This window comes from Spea bombifrons, chromosome 6 (genome assembly GCF_027358695.1).
Source record: "Spea bombifrons isolate aSpeBom1 chromosome 6, aSpeBom1.2.pri, whole genome shotgun sequence".
Classification (NCBI taxonomy): Eukaryota; Metazoa; Chordata; class Amphibia; order Anura; family Pelobatidae; genus Spea; species Spea bombifrons.
Window position 1 is genome coordinate 28610779 of NC_071092.1, and position 22842 is coordinate 28633620.

The window sequence follows — 22842 nt, forward strand, 5'->3', positions numbered from 1 at the left end:
ATCCAGACCTACTCAACACGTAATTACTAAACTCAGTGGTCCTAACCTCAAAAAGTGTACCAAGTTGCTTAAGGTTATATAATTATGTATATTATATATTCTTAAACTATTTCAACTGATTATGAAAACACACTATATGTAAGCCTTTAAAAGTATTACAAAGGAAGACATTTATTTTCTTTTACAAAGAAGAAATTATTGGAACTCAAGGACCAAAGTACTCTGACACATAATGAAAACCATCACCAAGTATTACAAATATGGAAGCTATAGGATTGCTTTAGTTGACAGCTGGGTAAAATGGCCAACATACTACATGTTATTGCTGCGTGAAAAACTCCTGATTGGAACAAAATATGGCTAAATCCAAATGGCTTCTCAACGCAATGCCTGGCAACATCAGAATGTGAAATGTTTCCAAAAAAAAAACATACCATATGTAGTTCTGAGGCTTACATTTTGTTCTAGATAATAAATCTTTAGGGGCAGCCACCTGCTAACTCCAGGGGGTAAGGAGCATTGTTTTAACCAACTTCACTAATCATTAGGGGCCAACAATGGCAAGTTTCTTTAGAGAGATGGGCTGAGCTGGCCACGGATAATGCATAATTCTACAGTTGAGCGGATTTTGGAGAAATCTCATTGATTTAATGAGGTCCAGCTCTTCCTGCAGCAGAACCTCAGTGGAGTTGGGTCTTCATGGTGTACAGAGAAGCCACCGAGCTAAAACACCAACTCTCTCAAAACATGACGTGGTTAGATAAGCACCATGAACTTTAATTAGCTAGGTGTTGGCTGCTTTGGAAATAACCTTAGTTAGTTAAATAAGTGAATTATTCTATTGTCTTCTGTTCCCCTTCTACAATTTTCTATTCCAACACTCACTATACATTAAGTGGGGCCAACGGTCTCTGTTTTGTGAAGGTTTTTTTGTTTGTTTGTTTTTAGCCAATTTAAGTACATGTTTTGTGGATATACCAACAGGTGGAACAATACAGAAAAGCCATTACTATGTGGTGTAGCAATAAACTGCATCTCTACTAATGTGTACAACAAAAGAATCAGCATTACAGTAGACTTGCAAAGTCAAATACACTAGCTTTATGGCCATTATACAATTCAATTACAGAATAAATAAGTAATAAGACACAAAAATAAAACTGTATAAAAAATATCACTTTACATACCATCGTCTAAATTGCACCATAAATGAAATGTTTATTTTTAACTTCTCAAAATATGTACTTCCCCCCCATATAATGTAATATCTTCTAAACATTTTGTTCCAACTTTATACCTCACTGTACAGAAAGAAAATACAAGGCATATACAAAATAATTGTTTTAAGTTTCCATTTAAAAGAATCTCATTTTTGTGTAATTTATATACCCAACCAAAATTATTTCCAGAATATATTTTCATTGTAAACGTACAGAAAATGGCATATGCAACCACTGCACATACATGTTATCATTGAAACAATGATGCACAAACACGGAAAACAAGTATTCTATGTAGTGTGTGATATATCTGAAATGCCAACTATATTCGTAGATTGAAACGTAGACGACTAGAATTATGATACTTGCTTTATCCGCTCTAAGGTGATACAGACATGGCATTATTCAGAAGCCGGCGCCATTTTTTTTTTTTTTTTTTATCTACACCAATTACTTTGCTAATCCAAAATAAAAAGGCCATGTAAAAAATCATGAAAATTACTTCCTTTTGGAGGGATGGTAACCTCTACAACAATTATTTAACCATTTGTGGGATAATTACTTGCACCCCAATATTCAGGACTTTGATAATGTTCTTAGTCTGAATCAAGACTAAACATGAATACAATGAAGATATGGTATTGATTGTCTGGAAGATGATATGTGTTTTAAGAATTGCTAGGCATTTCCAGGCAACAACAACCTACCAAAACATCTTGGGCGGTCCTCACCAAGTGCCACTTAACCAAGGTCCCAGAATCCGGGGGCTCTACTCCGGTGAACCTGGGTATATTATCCATCACTAAGCTAGCTTGTACCATTGAGTGACTTTCTGATATGTTTTATTTTAATACTATTTCTGCCCATGCTATTGCCCAAAGAGTGAAGCTGTCGGGCGACTTGCATCCCTCAGTCGCTTTTGCTTGACATATTACTCTACCAGCTTCAGAAATGCCAAATGTCTATTATATCCCGTAAGATATACATTTTTCTTTACTAGAAGCTTTGTAGTATGCATTGCCATAACCTCCCCTGTATAGGAGGACCGGTCTCTGACCTGTCTGATGATGATAAATGAGGCAGATTCAAACAGGTCCTCTACTTTAGAACAGTCGTCGGGAAACTGATCTCACAAGAGCACAGCTAGCGTCGTCCTCCTCCTCATCCTGCTTCATAAGATAGCATGGCAATCCTTGCTCCAAGCAACAAGCCGACATCAATAATATCAGGTCTAAAGGCAGTTCCATTAAATAACAAATCCAAACAAGCCATGTTTTTAACATATTGCATTAAAGTGATAAGATTGTCATTATAATTTGGAATTGTATATATAAAATACTATATAGTAAGGTTTTATTCTAAATCGGTATTCTTCATGTGATTATGATTAATCAAACCGCTTAAAATAAAGTCCTGTTTTACGCCCACCCATACTCCTTATTCTGCTAATATATCATTAATTTCTTCCTCCCAAAACAGTGGTTGACAGTACTTTTAGACACCCCCAGAAAGCTGATTCAGGAGGAAATGACTGTACCAATATGGAGATACTAATGACTGTACATAGTATTTATTAACGACTAGCAACAGTGGCACACCAATGTTCTACGACCTTACCTGTTTTAACAATATTTGAGATTTTAAAGCATAGGTATCCAAAACAATGTCCATATTTTTCCAGCCACTACAGTAACCATTGCATTGCCATTATTTTACTCTGGCAGGCCAAGGGTTAACTCTTCCGTTCCAAGAAGGGATTAAAAATTGAACCAATTAAGGCAGTATCTTGGATTGTTCCGTCCCGTTAACCCCTGCAATTCTGTTCCAACAGAACATTCTACAGCACGTTAAAATTTCCCGGCTGGATAGGAGAACGACATGTCCACCGATGGGGCGGTTTTCCTTGGAAGGCAGATTTTCTTAGCGTTTTATAACTACTTGTTCATATGCTCCTGCTCCAACCCTAATGTGGAATGGGAAAGAAAATGAAACAAAGCACAAATAAATATAATAAAAGGTATATTGGTTCCTTAATGTAATACTGTATACACCATTAAAGTAAATACGTTAAATACACAGGCATGCTGTAGCATGTATAGGGTAAGGACTATATGGACAATATGTCCTGCATTTCTGCCATGAAAAAATATATCTTTTATATAAAGATACCTTGTGGCTGCATGGCCAAACCTGGCACAGGTTACCTGTTAGTTTTGCGGTGTAGTGATACATACATACAGGAACAGACTTTGTGCATTCGGATTAGTATAAATTTTAATGACATTTTGCGTTAGTTACTATCTACGTCCTCTTCCACCTCCCAGTCTCCTTTTCCGCGGCTCTGCTTCTTCTTTTGCCTCTTCCCTTTCTTCTGTTTTCTTTCTTTGTTCGCTTCTCCCCGGTATCAGCTCCGTTAACCAGGCCTCCCGGAGTGCTTCTGCAAAAGGGCGAAGGCTCCACCCACACCCTCTCCCCTGATTGGAGGAACTGGGGAGAGGCTGTCCCTGTAGGGGGGCCGTGGCTCAGCCCTTTTGTGGAGGTACTCCGAGAGGCCAGAATAACACAGATGGATTCACAGAGAAAAAAAATGTCTGCATTATTCTGGCCTCTCGGAGTACCCCTACAAAAGGGCTGAGCCACGGCCCTCCTACAGGGACAGCTTCTCCTAGTAACTCCAACCAGGAGAGAAGGCGTGCGTGGAGGCTCTGCACTTTTGCAGAAGCGCTGCGGGAGTCACGGTTAATGGAGCCGATCCCAGGGAGAAGTGGATGATGAAAGAAGGCAGAAGACAAAGAAAAGGCAAGAGAAGTAGAGAAACTGCAGAAAAGGAGACTGGGGCATGAAAGCATCTGGCAGAGAAGGGAGACATTGAGAGAGAGCATGAGGGTGAGCAACAACAAATTTCATTTCTGGATGGGAAAAGCCCTCCTAATTTCAAACAAACCAAAAGGGCAGGAAACTAAATTCATTGTCTGAAAATGGACCAAAAAAACCCCAAAAAAATGTGTCCAGATCATTTCTGGTCTATTTGCACAAGTCTACAGGTACACGACGTACAAGTGACCTGCAGTTCTCATAGGCTGATGGTATAAACAGGCAACATTAAAACAAGCAAAGATACTTTGAGTTCCAACAGGCACACTATTCATTCTTTTATTCATGACCGGGCATACAGTCCCCAGGGATATTTAAATTAACGTGTAGCAATTATTCTACAAGTACTTTTACCACAACTGGATCCTTTCTGTACAGAGTTTCCTGGGATAACATATTGGGCAAGTCTGTATACTGCACATTCATGCAAGCTGGGCGTTTATTTCCCCAAGGGTGTTTTGGACACTTTATTAATGTCCCCCCAAAGATATATACTGCCAGTTAGCCCATGGGAGCCATATTGTATGCTGAACGAGTATATACACAAATAAAGATAGCAGGAAAGAATAACCAGCAAAATGACACACTTTATACACACACACACACAGGGGTATTAGATTTCAGTGTCTGTATATTACAAGCTAACCGGCTAGGGCAGGGCAGTAAATCACTGAATTAGCTGCAGGCAGCAGATTCCTCAATCTCTGGCGTAATTAAACAGAACCAATGACGTTTTCAGTCAGGATGAGGCGTATGAAAGAATGCTGAGTGACGATCACAGCCCGTGGGCCTCTAGGTGGGAAAACCCAGTTCGAAAAAAGCGCATCCATCTTTTTAAAGAGGTGTTTACATTCTATCAATAATGAGCTATGCCCAACGTAGAGCAATCACCATGGAAACCAACTGAATGTCCCAATCTACTAAAGGAACAACCCAACTCCATATCATATTTCCAGTGGTAAACAATAAATGCCACAATGGCACTGGGTCTTAATCACCCGGTTGGACACTCTAACTAATGGAAGTCTACGGAGTAACAGACTTTATCAGCATTGGCATTAAGAATTGGCTGAGTGTGGTGTTTGAGAAGGTAAAGCCCAACACAAGACTGATAACAATGGCAGCTTCCGGGCCTGCAGATAAAAATCAATTGGAACAAAGTAACATAAAACCAGGTTTTTGTGAATTTACATTATTTATAGCTTTCCTCTTTAAGAAAGCGAAAGATACTCACAGTAAGTGTGTGAACGCTGCATTCTGTATACTAATTTGGTATGTAGGGTATCTGTTGATGTATGGACCTTCCACTTCGCTGTTATTGATTCAAATTAAACGCAAACATTCCACAGTCTCCCCCAGACATGAACAAAATGCGTGGGACAATCTTAATTTATCTTTAACTTGCCGACATTCCCTAGTATCTGCTATTCAAAAATAGAAGTTCTTCCTTCTGTACAAACGTTATATACAGACACAAATATACCTGTGTGGCAGGTGATGACTTCCAAGGGCTGTGCTCCCTCCAGGGCCGACAAAAAGCCTCAGACCTTCCTCTGCAAGAAGCCAATCACAGGATTACCATGAGCCAGGAAAAGGTTTTTAATACAGTTAAATAATAATAATAGTAATAATAAAAATCAAAGTGTTGAGTTTAACATTATACATAAACAAATTATAGATTAGCTAAAGTAAAAACTGAAATAGCATGCATGAGTAATAAAGACATGGATGCATTCAATCAAGGAAGATGTCAAATACATGAAGCCTTCACCCAAAGCTGAAGCCCTCATCCTTTTGTCTCCCAGACTTCGGTTTTCTAGTAGGTTTGAGGTCTTGTTTGTCAAACTTAAATATTATTTAAATTAGAATTTCATGTCCCCTGTGAATATGTTTTGGAACCATACAACAAAGAGTAAGTAGAAGATAACAACAGAGATTCTACGTCCTAAGAGGATGTAAAAATACAAACCTGTATATTCTATGAGCAGCATGTTTGTAAAAATATATATCACTGTACTAAGCCCCATCTAAAGAAGAGACCGGGGAGGTCCGGAAATGTTACGAGAATGCATTTTTTTTCTTCTGCTGGCCAAATAAACAGTGTCACTAATATCTGCAGACTCGCATGCCTCAGTAATGAGCTTGGGGCTTCAGCCTTAATAGTTCTATTAACAACTGTACTTTTTAAAAGGTCGGCATTAATCGGTTTTCCACAAACACAACACAGAGGACCTTCTTCTATGGGTTTTTATCTTTTGCTTTATTGCTGAAAGAAATCCTTTCAGTGCTACAAATATGCTGTAAATATGGCCCTATTTAGTAGAACCTGAAGAGGAGGCACGTCAAAATTGATTGAATGTCCCTCAAGTTCAAACAGTTTTGGGACACAAAGGAAATGGACTAAAGAAACTGCAAAACGAAAATAAACTATGTGTTCACTGATATTTTTATTTATATCTCGGGGGGGGGGGGGTTGGTTGTAGGCGCATTTATAAAACTTACCTTCAGCACTTGAATCCAAAGAGAAATCTTGACTTTGAAGGATCTTTTCAACAACGTCATCTGCGTCAACTCTGGTGGCATCTACTCGTTTTAATTGCGACTCTACAGAGTCCTGTTTTACTGGAAGCCTGTAGCAGGGATACATTGTACAGGTTACAAACAGAACTGTTCTTGTAGAGACTGTCTTCTGTTGTAGACAATCATTCTACAATAATCCCTTCAACTAAAAACAACCTCGGGTTCAAAACCAAAAACTCAGAGGATAGCTTGTACTCACACTACAAACAAAGCACATCAATGAAATAAAACATCAGCGTCTTAGCAGATGAATAATAATGGTGGGAAGTGTAACTAAATGTATTAAAATGGCCGATAGTTTGTACTTTGAAAATTATTTTATTTTGTTTAAAAGATCACCTCTTGAAAGCCGAGAAGTGCATCGGAATGTGACACACCTAGCCAATCCTTTATTTTCTCTTCCTCCCACCTTCATGTAGTTTATTTAGTGGACAACACAATTCACCGTGGGCGTTGTGAAAAGAGACAGATCTGCCCCGCTGTCACAATCCCCGCTTGTCCCCACCTGTTCAGCTTTTCAGAAGATGATCCTTCTGCAATTTCTGTGCTGAACGAAGGGACTTTATTAGTGTCTTCGTCGTTTGGCTCCGGGATGCTGCCGATCCCTGTGGACGCGCTACCCTCGGATGTGTTCCTCCGGTGGCTCAGCTCAGACAGGCTGGAAGATCTCGAATGGCTGGTGCTGTACCCTGCATTAAAAAAAATAAGATTATATTTTGTTTAGGATATCGATCGGAATTAATAACCAATTTGGTAAAACAGACTGTAAAAAGTGCATTGAGAATATTTTATTCATATAAACGTAATTATATTATATGGACGCTAGACCTTTCAGAAGCCTGTCGGAATAACCTGGTTCCTACCTATACTTTTAGCTTTGTGGTTGGGCTACAGATCTACATTTCCCACAAAGACACGTTTATTCTGCCGTCTGCATGCTAGTCAAACTCATATGTAAAGCAGGGCACCTCATACAGAACACAACCAGAGGAAGGCAGGCTAAATTTAATTTGCCATGGATGCTTTTCTAAAACTGAAATAATAGGATAATAAAATCAAGCAGGAAGTATAATTTTACATAAACAATGTTCAGCAACATCAATTTCACAACAATATTATTAGTAGGAGCCAAAAGTGTTTTATGTATGATGGATCAGTCTAAAAACATTCATTCAAAGGGGAAAGTTTAATGTCCCTGGGGGGGGGACAAACTCACGTGACCTCCTCCATGGCCAGACACTTGTTGCCATTAAAGCAGCCAATCAGAGGCAGGAAAGCACACCCACTGGGAGCACTTTCAACAGATGCGTAGGGATGGTCTGAATAGGCCCACGTCCGCAGTGTTCACCAGACCAGCGCTGGAGTTGACTGGCGGTAAGTAGATCGCATGTAGGGAGATGTGTTTGGCCAAATACACCTCTTGCATGCAAAACAGTGGGGGGAAAGGGGCAAATGCATGTGAGAGATTCCATAGAATTCCCTTCATACATTTGCATAAGGAACTCCATGGAAATGTAAAGTGACCATGCAATTATCATATGCATTAAAGTATCAATGATGGCTGGAGTGTCCATTTGAAGGTACAACTACAGCTCAAAAAAAAAATTTTAGGGGCAATCAAGTATACGTGGTTAAATGGCGTTTTGGTCACTAGAAATATTTCTAAATGGACAAAAGACCCTCTCCAGGGTCCTATTGTCTTTATATGACTATGCTGAAGACTATGTTTTCTCCATTCTTAAGCATTTATGGAACAAAATAAGGATTAAGGAAAAGGGAAAGAAAAAACTCGTAAGTCCAACTGGATACCACAAATCTGAATGTGCTCCACTGTCTACTTCCCACATTCACTGGGTTTTGTAAGACTTTGTGGAGTTCAGATTCTGAATTCCCTAACAGTCCTCATAGCTGACCCAAACAGGTCAGTTTAAGTCTAATGAGCTGAAAAATGTAGAAAATAATACAGTCTCTTCAGTGAATGTTGCCACCAATATAGCTCCAATTTTCCATATTGTCCTTTTCAGTGGATCTCCGCCTGTGCTTACCTGAAGCTTTGGATTGCTGGCTGGCATAGCTTGATGTTCGAGAATGTCTACATGCTCCTAGCTCATCAGGGACTGAGGCACTCTTGGACGACAGGTCTAAAAACATTCATTTCATATTAATGCATGAACATACAAAGCCATGTTCAAGGCAATCAGACAGAGTTAATGCGTGTAAACTAGACATGCAGACACAGTACAGGACATCACTATTCTCACTCAATACTAACACTGACCTTTGGTCACAGTAAGCCATATATGATGTACCTGCAACTCCCAGATGTAGTTTCTTGGTTTCTCTGCCTTTTCGGTCTTCCTGCAAGGAGTCTGTGTCCCCGGGGGTTGCAATTGAGGTGCCTGTAGAAGGCGGCCTAAAGAAACCATAGCAATATAAAACAAAAGCAGTATATCACATAATGTCATACAGTACGGAGGAAATGGCTTTCTATTTTACTCTTTCAATGCCAGACAGCTGGGTAAGAGGAAGCCAAAGGGTTGCACATGACATCAAAGGGTTACAAGCAGTCATGAATTCGCCAGAAAGCCTCTCAGTGCGGGAATTAAGTTAGGAAATTCTTTCAATGCAATCTAACTGAACAAAATAACCATTCTAGATACAGCATTATTTTATTATTAAAATTACTGTCCAATTTTCCTAATGTAGAGACTCAAACCTTAATCAATTCATGTGCCTATCCCATGCACATCTGCATATTAGCCTCTACCACTTCTGCTGGAAACTTGTTCCACTCATCTACCACCCGTTCATGATTATATATGTGTAATATATATATATATATATATATATATATATATATATATATACATACATACATACACGAACATACATACGTACACACATGCATATATACGTGAAAAAAATAAATTCTATGGTTTTACATATCAGGACATAAGAACAATAATCTGTTCCTTAGCAGGTCTAAAATTAGGTAAATACAACCTCAGATGAACAACACATGAAATATTACACCGTCATGATTTAATCAACAAAAATAAAGCTAAATGGAGAAGCCATGTGTGGGTAAAAACTAAAAACACCCTTACTGCTTCCATATGAATTAAGATGCTAAGTAGCAGACAGGTGCTACTAATCAAATTCCCTTTATTAATCATTAGCAAGTGTGACAAACTCTATAAAAGCCGAAGTTTTAGCAGTTTGCTGATCTGGAGCATTCAAGGAGGAAAGACATCAGCAATAATTTTAGAGAAGCAATTTTTGCTGTGAAAGCTTAAAGGGCCATATTGAAAACAATTGAAAGTCCATCATTCTACAGTGATAAAACACAAGAGTTCCATCTCAGACTCTACAGGCCTCAGTTAGAATCTTAAATGTTAAAGTTCATGAAAGTACAGTTAGAAAAGGACTCAACAAAAATGGTTTGTTTGCAGGAGAAAATCTCTTCTCTCTAAAAAGAATATGGCAGCGCGGCTTAGGTTTGAAAAAATTGTATCTGAATAAACCACAAGACCTCTGGAACAATGTCCTTTGGACGGATTAGACCAAAATGGAGATGTTTGGCCATAATGAACAGCGCTACGTTTGGCGGAAACCAAATGCAGCATATCAGCACAAACATCTCATACCAACTACCAAGCTCAGTGGTGGAGGGGTGATGATTTGGGCTTGTTTTCCAGCCACAGGACCAGGGAACCTTGCAGTCATTGATTCAACCATAAACTCATCTGTATACCAAAGTATTCTAGAGTCAAATGTGAGCCCATCTTTCCAACGGCTAAAGCTTGGCCGAAATTGGGTCATGTAACAGGACAATGATCCCGAGCACACCCGCAAATCTACAACAGAATGGCTGAAAAAGAAAAGAATCAAGGTGTTGCAATTGCCCAGTCAAGATCCAGACCCGATTGAAATGCTGTAACAAGACTTTAAGAGCGCTGAGCATAAACAAATGCCCCAAAACCTAAATGAATTGAAGCAACGTTGTAAAGAAGAGTTGGCCGAAATTCATCCACAACAAAGTCACAGACTGACATACAGAAATGATTACTTCTTGTTATTGCTGCTAAAGGTGGTTCTACAAGCTATTGAATCATAAGGTTTACATTTTTCACACATAGCTTCTTCATTTTGGCTTTATTTTTGTTGAATAAATCATGACACGGTGAAATATATCATGTGTTGTTCATATGAGGTTGTATTCACCTACTTTATAGACCTGCTAAGGAACAGATGGTTGTTATCTGTCTTTTGTATTTATCAATCAAATTTGGTTCATAGGTTGATTTAGTAACTAAGGGGGAAATAACTTTCACACAGAGCCAGGTATGGTTGGATTGCTTTTTTCCCTTCCATAAATGAAACAATCATTTAACAACTGCATATTATAATTACTATGTCTATTTTTGTCTAATATTAAAGTTAGTTTCATGATTTCAAAACAATATAAAGTGTCAAATATGCAAAAATAAGAGAAATCAGGAAGGGGGAATACTTTTCCACATAGGGCCATACATGAAATCATCATTTAAAAATTGTTTACTCGGGTTATCTTTGTTTCATAAAAAATTTAGTTTGATGATCTGAAACATTTAGGTGTGACAAATAAACAAAACTATATTGGGCGGGGGGGGGCAAGTAGTTTTTCACAGCACTGTAGTAAATAATTGGCAAAAAGGCATAGAACCAGAGAAATGGAACAAGAAGAAAAGAACAACATCCTACATATGCCAATTGCTCCTGACAACCTGTACATACATGGATTATGCGCTTTGTGTTTTTATTTATGGTGCCCAAAATAAAAATGCCCAGGTTTTAGCAGGAGTACCACAGTTACACAGCACACCTCTAAGGAAGATGTGTGTGTGGGGGTCCTGATCCAAAGCTCCATATTTCAATTAGGACTGTGCCAAGTAAAATTACCACAAAAGAAAAACACACATTTCCAAACACTTTACTGTGATTTCATTATACCAGTAACAACCCATTAAGGCCATAGTATCAGCGCTAACACATTTAGACTCACGTTTTAAAGCAGGGGTCCCCAGACATGAGCTGCATGCTGATCCCAACCTTCCGGGAACAAAAACAAAAAGGTATACAGAAAGTAAGAGACATCTGCCATATAATGCATGTATACAGAAGCTCTACACATCAGCCAGCATCTCCTGGACAGATAAACTGCTTGGAGCTCCAACAATTCCTGAAATGTCACAGAGCAACAGGGTACCAACCTAGTATGTTTAAAATCTGTTTTCTTCAGGGTATTTCCAAGAACTATGATTAATAAGCAGTACTTGCAGTGCTCATTTGATACCCCTAAATAGATGGACACCACAGAGTAAACATTTTTGGTTAGATTTCTTGCAGTCATTACTTTAATTTGAAGCAAAATACAGAAAGAAATTCTTCTAAAGTCAGGTCAATAAAACCCCAATAACCATTCATTGTCTACTGAAATCCAGATATGGAACATAACTTTGATCATCTATAAAAACGCTCAGAGTCTTTAGGAATAAAATTCTCAGCCAAGCATGAAATCCATAATGGGAATAAAATGAATTAGACATTAGGAGCTGGTGCAAATGTGCTCTGATCCCTCAGTAATAAACACATTAGCAAGGAAGAAAACACATTTAATTATTCACTAGCACTCTCCCTAAATGGGTTGTGATTATCCTTCCAGTAATGCTGTTATGTCTTTCTCATTGTAGCTATACGAGGCTGCAGAAGTTTCTGGTGCTAAAGTGCCACAAATTAAAGGGATAGTCATGGTTTATTCCCCCCCAAGGGTCAATGAAACCATATTTGCATCGTTGCCCCTACCTCTCATGAGGGTCAAACAGCAAATGGGTTCCTTCACTTGGATAATGAAACATACTGATTATTACAACCATCTGATGGCACGATTAGGTTGAAATCTTCTCCTGCATGTGCCGCATAAGGCATACTTAAGAAGTGAGCTCTTCTTCCAACTCATTAGGGTTGGACTATCGCAACGCAAAAGAATAATCACTGAACTGAAACATTGCAATTAGTCTACAGAATCCCGGCTCACCAGATACATGGGATCTGCACGTTTAAGGAAAGAAAGCACATTAAAGGGAATAAGTAAACTGGAAATTAACTTCTTATATGTGCAAGTAGGTTATGGAAGAAGGTAAGCCTCAATAATTTAAAATTAATTCCATATGTATAGCGACCATTTAAAAAACATGTTTGCATAGATATATGCAGAGATATCAGTGACACGATAGATCTGCAAAACAGCAAGGTGATGAGGTATGAGACTTGGGTTTTTTTACACTGTATCTGCAAATCTCTTAAGGGGCACAGAGACTTCCTCCGTCTTCTGGGTACGCTGCTGGCATACAACCAACATTTGAATCATAGCTTTAGCCATGATGATGTCATTTGAAAAAACATCCCCCAACCCCCCACAGCAAAGCCTAGTACTGTTAGCTGAATACCCAGTTTTATCTAACAGAGGTTATAGCTCATGTGATTTAATAGTTATATCATCCATAAAAAGTTACAAACGCATGAAACCAACACAGTTCCATAGGCTGACAAGAGAGAAAAATGAGACCTTTACCCACCATTGTTCCAAGCAATGAAGAGTTTATTATGAAGTCTGCTCACCTTTAGGATGGAGTTATCTTGCCGTGTGTTCTTGGTGTCGTAACCCTCAAGAAGGCAACGTCTGATTGTGTTACCAGAGCCAGCAAACTCCGAAAGGTTCAAATCTGCAAAGCCCAGCTGCAAACATAAAGAAAGCCGAATTACACCTAAGAACAAAAGACACAATCTATACCTAGCTTTTATCGATTTATTTAATTATGTAAGAAGCTGGGAATAGTTCCCCTTTAAAAGTAACTCAGAAAAACATGATCTCGTCAGATTCTCTGTGCATTCTGTGACATTCTGGATGGACTTAAATTAAGTGGCTTACAGGGTACAACTAGACAGAAAAATACGGGATTAAACAGCTTAAATTGAACAGACCTGATTCCGGGCTATATGTAATACTTAGTGTTGTATAACCTTGGTGAACAGTTTTACAGGGATAGAAATTGACAGTAGGATCATAAAACGTGTTTAAAGGAATAGTCTGTCATATCACGGAAGAAAATGATGTAATGAGTGGCATGTGGTACACGGCACGGCATGGAAAGTGTTAACACATAAAACTGGGTTATATTCAGTCTGCTGGATATCTCTAAAGACTGGCTTGAATAAGAGAGTAACCTCATGTCATCGCATTGTTTTCAAACAGAAGAGATCAGTAGCGACTTTTTAAAGCTAAATTAATGGCAAGACGCTTAAGAAAAATACACGGTTGAATAGAATTGATTGATAACCAGCGCCGCGCCCTACATTTTAATGGCATTTTGCCCTTACATCCTGGAGCCAATTTAACTGGCATTATACTGCCCTTTAGGTTAAAATAAATGTTTGGTTGTGAGTACATACTGTGTATTGTTGCAAATGTCAGGTAATCTGAATGATACAGAACCCACTCTTTGCAGTAGAATTTATACCATGTCGATTTGGCCCCTCAGATAGTGAGCATAAACAAGTCAGGGTCAGGCTTTACGTAAGGTTGGTATATATTTGTATACCAACCTCTATTCAGTCCTGGACACTTGAATGTATTTTCTAGAGCTACAGCTGAAAAGGCAGTCAAGGTGAGGTTTCTTCATTCTCTCACTCAGGGTTGCTTGGTGCCCTCAAGTAAATACCCCAAATGTTTACAAAGAGATTTCTGATATGGAAGAATTATCATGTAAATCCACAGGCTGTATTATCTAATAAGATATACGGTAGAACGAGTTGGATGCAGAATGCACATCCCGTTCATTCAACCACTAACGGAAATTTGCATTCATTCCCAAACATGACACGGACAGAGCGCAATTTTTTTTTGCACTCACTGTCAGCTTAATTTAGATCAAAATATATTTTGTACAATATGTTTTTATGGCTGGTTGTAATGAGTGCTTACATGCTAATCACCTTCATGTGCAGGTAAAATGCATGGTGAAAATGGTGTGATGAACAGGCATGTATTTTGCATCCTAGGGGTAGCACATCATTGTATGTTCACCCCAAAGACATTCAAGCACGCACGCTACAGCTTGTTATCAACGACTGAATCGTCATTCCCAACAAGAAGCAACTTTGGTACAATGGTTTATTGGTTGCTATGGTGATAGGAATACATTTCAGACACCTTAATCTGGAATAACCCCAAATGCGTTCCCCTCACCCCAGTCACCTAATGTTACTGATGCTTTCAGAGGGAACTTTGTTCACATTTATGCAACAACTAGGGAACCGTATTAACATAAGCTTGACAGACGTAGGTTGTGTGGCCCACACTTTTTTTTTTGAAGATTTTTGAAGTTGATGGGAAAAAAATGTACATAATATATATTTACCTTTGCATATGCTTTCCCTCCTTTTAATTCCTAAAAGAAAAAATAGAAAATCGGTCTCACTTTGTGAAGAGGTAATGGGTTTTATGAACTAATAGGCATATTCACTGAAGAGACACGGGAGACATCAGATTCACTTTAATGATAGCCGAGAGTCACCTTATATCCAATCCTCTGTTACATTTGGTGTCCTCTCTTTCCCCCAAGCTTTTTTTTTGGTAATTACGCCCCAATGGTAGCACTACCGTTGATGCACATAATTGTAAACAAGGCAATCTAAAATCTCTACCAGGTGCTTACCTTGCGCACAGACACCCTGCAAACACACGGGTCAAGGACACCGGAGGCTGCACTAGCGCTCATTTTGCACATGAAGGAGAATGTCTTCTTCCAGTGTACACAATTGGCTTGGACAACTTCCCTGTACAGGAAGAAAAAAGTGTGAGAAAGGGAAAGATAAATAAAGCACGACCTTCATGGAAATAAATATCTTCTTTTAGAGCAAGATTAACACTCCACCATAATGGAGCCCTATTAACGCTAACCATTACAGGCCTCACCGTTTCTGAAGCCATCTCCTACATGGAACCAGCAGGTCCAGCAGGTCTACTTGTGACCTCAAGTTAATATGCAATCTCATAACTTGTCACATTATTTGGCAGCACATAAACCTCAACAAGTTCACAAGGCCAGGGTGCCCATGCTAACCCAAGCCAGCCAGGGAGCGTTCTAGCCCAGTTTGGGATAAAAGTGCTGAAACATACAATTAATAGACAATAGTGAAAAGGGGCTATTCTGTTATTATCATTGGGCAGCACTGGGCAGAGGTTACACAGACAAGTATCACGCATGTAGAGACAGAACGTGTAGCGGGCTTTGGTTGTTAGAAGTCTCATCAAAACGTCAACTTTCCTAAAAAATATATGAAAAAGTGCTAAAGGCTGGAACCTCTTACTAGATTCATCACGCGCTTTGGGTCACTTCCCTAAAGTATTTACACTAATAGCTTCATTTGTGGTTGTGATCAGTAGACGTAGCTTAGTAACCAATCAATACAAAACATTTTCTCTTACGAAGCCCCCGAGCACATCCTGTTACTTTGACTCATAACTTCCCCAACAGAAAAAAACAAAGCTTCATGACCGCTGTCCAATTACCTCTCATGTGATGCACGTGGACAGCTGCCAAACTATAATTAAATACATCAGAGACCGGTCCTACAAGACAACCTAAAGAACATTTAACGGAAGCGTATACGCCGCGCTGCTGTGTTTGCTATACCTGGAATATGGGGGTCAATAATTCCCTGGTATCCCCACAATAAATCATTCCTTAGAACAATGTGAACACAAGATAAAGCAGTCAGTCTGAAACCAAAAAGCCTCTTCCCTCTGGGATGTAGAATAGGAGGCACCATGACTAGATGTAAAAGCTGAATATGCCAAACCCTCCTCGGCCAGTACAGGAATTACAGAATCATTTGGCCTTTTCCTGGAACAACTTTCTTTGTTATTTGGGAAGAAGAGGAGCTGGTGAAAAACAATAAAGCTAACTGACGCACTGCCTTTTTTTCTAAAAATGAAGCCTGCCTTCTTTTTCCATCAACACTATGCTTTTTCTCTCTATTTAGTCCTCTACTACTAACAAGATGCATCCCTGACTCCTGCCAAAAAGTCCAACATGACTACTCCTTTAAATTCAAGGCTTATGAAAAAGAAAAGAAAAAAAAAACAGAAAAAAAAAACATACTTTCAAGCAATGATTCTAAGCATTCCTCGAGCAGCATTGGTCTCTATTTACAAAGACTCAGCTGTATTGTGCAATACAAGAAAATTCAAGGTTGATCGTTACATATTAAAAAACAACATTCTACCGTATTTATCAAAGTTCAAAACCCCCACACAATTACAAATTCCAAGTTTTGCAACACATTTCATCATAAGTTACAGGAGGGTTACATTTTTTTCTAATTCTGTAAGTATTAGAATGAGGAGGACAGCCGATTAACCTAAAGAGGAGCCCCCTTAGCCTTTACTCATACATTAAAGGGGGGTCATTGGGTACATGTATTGTTGTTATGCTTCCAGCTGCAACAAGAGAATGCGTTGGGTTAAGGGCTGAAAGTTGCCACAAACCATCCATGCCATGGGCACGCTAGCTTGTCAGCAAGGCAGTGGCTGTGGGGCATCATTATTAACTGCTAGCACCCTCCAGCTCTGCACTTTGCCCCAAACTACCCCAAGAGGGTATGATTCCTTGTTTTTTCAACACCCCTTCCCCCTTGCAAATCTACACAACCACCAAGAAAGAAAAGTAAGCACTGCCTGAAAAATTCTGCTGGAAGCCCATAACTATTTCTCCAAGCGTCACACAGACAATACGGCGCTAACCATAATTAAATGTAGGACTGCTGGAAATCTGCTACCCATTAGCCAGCGTTCCAAGCAGACAGACAGCCATCCGCATTTTTTAGTAACATGGACTCTTTTCCTTTTTGTTCCCAGATTACATTTGTCCTTAAAAAGAAAAAATAAATAAAAGCATAATTTTATTATTAAAAGAGAAATTATTATGAAATGTTTTTGTTTTTGGGGGCCGTTTTGTTTTAAAAGTACATTAACCCATTTCAGGGATTTGCTTTTGCAGAACTTTTATGCAAAAGTGACTTCCGGAGTAACACAGAATCTGATGGCAGATAAGAACCATACAGTCCACATAGCCTGTCCATCTTTACTGATGTAGAGAATCAAACCTTAATCAGTCTTTGATAGTCAGAAGACCTTCCCATGGACCATTCCTTCAATGTATTAGCCTCTACCACTTCTGATGGGAGGTTGTTCTATTAATCTTCCACCCTCTCCGTAAAGTAAAAACATGTTGACTTATTTGCCTACAAATTTCATTTCATGGCTATTTTAGCAGCTGCCAACCTTCCTATAAAATGGAATTTTGATGTTTTTTTTACCACTCTGTCAAACCATACCCTCTTTTACAACAAGCCAGTAAGTAGAATGTAACACGTCCATCCATGCCAACTACCCATCGTGCATGTCCCTCATAGAGTAATTCAGGCACACATTTACCTACGGCATGGGTTCATGAATGAATTAGAAAACAGTGAATTGGCACTCCAACCTTACTTTTTATGTTAAATGCCTACTGGAGTCCATTTCCAATAAACTCCAGTGCACTTTACTGTATGCATGCAGGCATTCTTTAGCTTTTAGAAATGTAGATTTCATTTAACTCCTCCGCCAGCTGCCTCTACCGAAAGCAAAGAGCGTTTGGCAGCATGCACATGCGCAGAAGAACTCCCATTCTACTCATTGGGAGCCGATTGGCTGCTGCTATGCCCAATGAAGTGAGCGCTACTGAGCATCTGCAAGAAGTGTACATATGAACACATCCAGGTTTCAGTAGAGGCAGTCAGGGGAGGAGCTAAATGAAACGGTCTCATTTACTAACGCCAATAACTGAAGAACACTCAAGATTGTAAGCTTGCGCGCAGGGCTCTCTCCACCTAATGTATCGGTTTGTCTTAGTCTGCCAATTCTCATCTTGTCATACTCCTTGAATATATGTATTGTATTAAGCGTTGTGTAAATTGATGGTACTATATAAATAAAAGATAATAATAACAATAATAATAATAATAAGAAGAAGAATGTACGCACCAACTTGTATGCAATAAAACGCACCTGGACTCCAACACGCACAAATACCATTTTGGAGACTAAGACTATTCTTTTAAAATCTTCTTTGAAGAAATAAATAAATAAAAATAGATTGAAATTGCACTATTATGTGTAATGGAGAAGGCCTATGTTCCCTGGACACTTAATAATTCCACAGGCACGGAGTGAAGGCATGCATGGGCACCCGCTGCATTTGGCTCTAGTAGCCGGATTGGGCCCATCAGCACGCTGGGCCCCTGGACAGGCTAATGTGTCACGCGGTGGAACGGGGTGGGTGAAGAGCCTGTCTCTGTACGATGGCTGAGAGAACGTGATTTTCCCACCAATGCTTAAAAAGAGATGACAAAGTAATTTGGCTCTAGGCGAGAAGGACTCAATGTTTCCGTATCTAAAAAGACAAATATTTACAAAAAGAATTTCAACCCAAAACCCCCATCTTCAGAGAGGACAGTAAGCAGTCAGACAAGAGATTCCAGTTCTGAGCCAAAGAATACATTTCACAATATCTGGCATGTAGCAGGTCAGGAAATGAGAAAATCCATAACTAACAAACCTCTTATCACATTCAGAAGGCTAATATCAATACATAAGCGATCGCAGAGCCATGGGAAGACCACAGACACGGACGGGATGCGGTAACAAGGGCCAGGCGATGACACAAAGCAGAGATCGGGTATTTAACCGCAACACGCTCATGGCGTCGCTCCAATGGGACACTTTGTAGAGGCAAAAAAACTAAAAATCAAAACCCAAACTGTAATTAATCATTTAGAAGGTAACATTTTATCTCGCCCTTTACGGATTTTAATTTCTAGTATATCTATATGTCATTAAACAGTTAAAGGGACAGACAGGAAAAGCCGATCCCCATGGACACATCCTGACACGACAGGACCATCAGCAGGTGGCAATAGAAGTACTTACTACCGTTCTTGACAAGTGTTCCTAAAAACGCCATATATTAAAGGGGAACTCCCACCAGCGTAATATATCATGATACGATATAATGATTCCAGGCAGCTGCACATTAGCCATTGGTCCAGCAAATGCAAACATCAGGCAATTTGGCCGGTGCAATAAATGGATCAAACCTTGTGTCTTGCCTACAGGTACACCATCAACTTTACACTAGCAGCATAACACCGGTGCCTAATCTACCAGACAAACACTCCTTGGTAAACAGTAAAGCGGCTCAGTCTTAATGACCCCGCTGGACACCGGCTAATTAAAGTCTATGGGGGGATGGACTACCTTAACATTGCCACGAAGCAGCAGCTCAGTTGTGTTTCAACATTCAAAATCACCCAAATGATCACATGACTGACAATAATGGCAGCCTCCAGGTCTGCAGATAAATGAAGATTATTAAAGCAAAATTAAGTAAAAACAAGTTTTTTTGTCAGCCCTAACCTATGTTTATGTATACAGCACCATATCTGTGAGAATATTTTAAATATTAATAAAAGACCATAAATGTTCATTTAACTGTAAATGTTAAATTATTATAAATAATTTATTATTGTACAGTTATTAAGTGTAACGCTGGTATCTCTTCTAATTTGTTGGAAGCATTCAGAAAAGAAATTGACGGATACTCAATGTTTTAACCATTTGAATGCCTGCTATGAATTGGTCCCTCTTCTAGCACTGGCGGTGTTGAAATAACATAGAAAGGGGTGGCGTTAATAAACGAATAATAAAAAAAAAAAAAAAAAAAAGATTTTACAACAAATTATTTAAATACAAAAAAAAAACCAAGCACATACCGTGACGATTCTGCACTGAAACTACCGCCATCCAGTAAGCGGATCTTACAGAACAGTATTCCATTAACAAACGGGATAGACGACAGCTCATCCAACTCGAAATCCACCCGGAACTTAAACTTCTTTTTCTTCATCATGATGAACGCCATAAACTGGAGTCAGGGAGGCAAGAAGGGAAGCGTAAGTACCGAGAGCCGAGTGTACAGGCGACAAAGATAACAGATACTATCAGATCTAGTAGGAATATTAAAGGGAATAGCCTCAGCATAGAGTATAATAAACAGAGGAAAACACCCACAACATCCCAGCAGTCTGTACCAAAATCAATTAAAATAACCTGTACCCAAAGAAGAAAGAATCAATGTGTGCAATATATATATATATATATAAATATATATATATAAAAATATATATATATATACATATACACATATATATATATATATATACATATACACATATACATACATACACACACATTATATATATATCAGAAAATATAGCTACGCCAGTAAGGGTAAAAGTTTTTCAACATTCTTCCCACACTAGGATCTAGCGGCAGATCTCATTCCGAAATTCTTATACACAATGAATGAGCCCCCAACATGCAAAGCTAAATCTGCATCGTTTTAATAATGCGCTTCGGGATACGACTTGGCACCATATTTTGTGTGTATAGGTGCTCTGAAGTGTAGGGTCACAGCGGATACCAGGTCCCTAATCTTCTCCTTGTGGGGCCGCAGTTCAGTGTGCGCACCCCTTATTTATTTTGTGCGACGGCGATGCAGTACCCTGAAGACCCCTTGACTTCGGGAGTAGTTCTCCTCTTTTGGAATATGAAATCCTTTCTTGATTGGCAGATAAAATCACTACTATCTTACACAAAATAACTATAACCCATCATCTCCTACAACACAGGTAATGGGAGTTGTAGATCAGTCACTTAAGTGCCTTCTTCTGCTGTCCTGAATAAAGTTGAGGTTGGTGAGTTTATCCCCCCATTAAACCTGGTGAAGGAAGCTTCAGCACAAGAACTGCAGCTCTCCATTTCCCATTTAAATGCAACCCATCTCACATAGTCCGCAGCCAATTAAAATGCAGCCTCCAGCTGCCACTCACCACGGGATCTGTCACTCCCCATATACACCGTCCCTGCTGGATCTCTGCTTATCCCCAGGGATACCCCCCTGGCTGGCTGGCTGGCTGGCTTCTTGCACCAACACATCCGGGTAACGTCATTTCCTCCTAACAGAGATACCCATTGGCTACAGAATTCGTAAACAGTACGGCAGGTGAGATGCTGGTGTCTGCCGGGCGCCGCGATCACCGGGGAACCCGTCTAGCAAAAAGTACCGAATTCTCCGTGCGTGACGTCACCCAGCCCATTAACTACTCATTGCCCGGGCGTCATTAAACGCCTAGAAATAAATCGATGCTATGAATATATAGAAGAGCAATTTATGTTGCTGTGTAGGATGCCGATTACTTCTTTATCAAATACGTCCCATTATTGACATAATAAGCCAGTCTATAGAGGAGAGCGCCGATCAGCTGTCTATAGACACTCTTACTGGCCCTTTAAGGAAATGCTTATATTATCAATAACGTAAATATAATACTAGTGTGTAGAAGCACCGTGTTCATCAAACTTTACTGATCAACACAGTGCACATGTTACCATAAACTGATAGTAGACTGAGGACCATCGCCCTGCGCATGTATGTTACAAAATGTAATCTAGTCAAGATCTTATGTACTTCTTAAAGCAGCACATTCTGTAAATCAAAGAGGTGAGAGAGTGAGAGAGTGAGAGAGCTGTCACTCAAAGAAAACATAACAGTGTGAAAATGACAATTCAAAAAATGGTCACTTACCAGAAAGCTGCGAATGGACAGTCATGTAACAGCGCCTACTGTTTTATTGGCGATTAAACAATCCCAGTAACGTCTCTCGCTCCTCAATACATGCCTGCCCCTTTCCAGTTCAGTCCCGCCCGGATTTCGCTATCCTTTCTGTCAGCTCCGGGCTTCCGTACCTGTCTGTGTGTCGCGGGGAGGAGATAGTTTAGGTTTGTGGTTATGGTGCTAATGCCTGGCAGTGGCTACAGTGACACCTTTCGGGGGAGACTGGTATAGCATCGACAACGCCGCTGCCTACTAAGTAGTATTGCTAGTAGATGAAAATATATATTTGCCCCCCCCCTTCATTGAAGGCGACTTCTTATCTCTGTCATTGAATAAAACAAAAGATG

General features: G+C 39.5%; 1 protein-coding gene across 2 annotated transcripts; it reads right to left on the minus strand.

Moving 5' to 3' along the window:
• Positions 1-2777: 2777 nt before the first annotated feature.
• EEIG2 (EEIG family member 2) lies at positions 2778-22633 on the minus strand. Of its 2 annotated transcripts, none has more exons than XM_053469417.1 (12): positions 22466-22633; positions 20592-20743; positions 15431-15551; positions 15134-15163; positions 13335-13451; positions 11719-11765; positions 8984-9087; positions 8720-8815; positions 7180-7363; positions 6597-6724; positions 5578-5647; positions 2778-3183 (listed from the first exon to the last, which is right to left on the minus strand). In XM_053469417.1, exons 2-12 carry the CDS (start codon positions 20738-20740, stop codon positions 3141-3143), a joined length of 1089 nt encoding a protein of 362 aa, XP_053325392.1. In that variant the 5' UTR covers positions 20741-20743; positions 22466-22633; the 3' UTR covers positions 2778-3140. The 2 variants fall into 2 exon arrangements, with proteins under 2 accessions (XP_053325392.1, XP_053325393.1); XM_053469418.1 differs by lacking the exon at positions 22466-22633 and adding an exon at positions 21711-21815.
• Between the last annotated feature and the right edge of the window lie 209 nt (positions 22634-22842).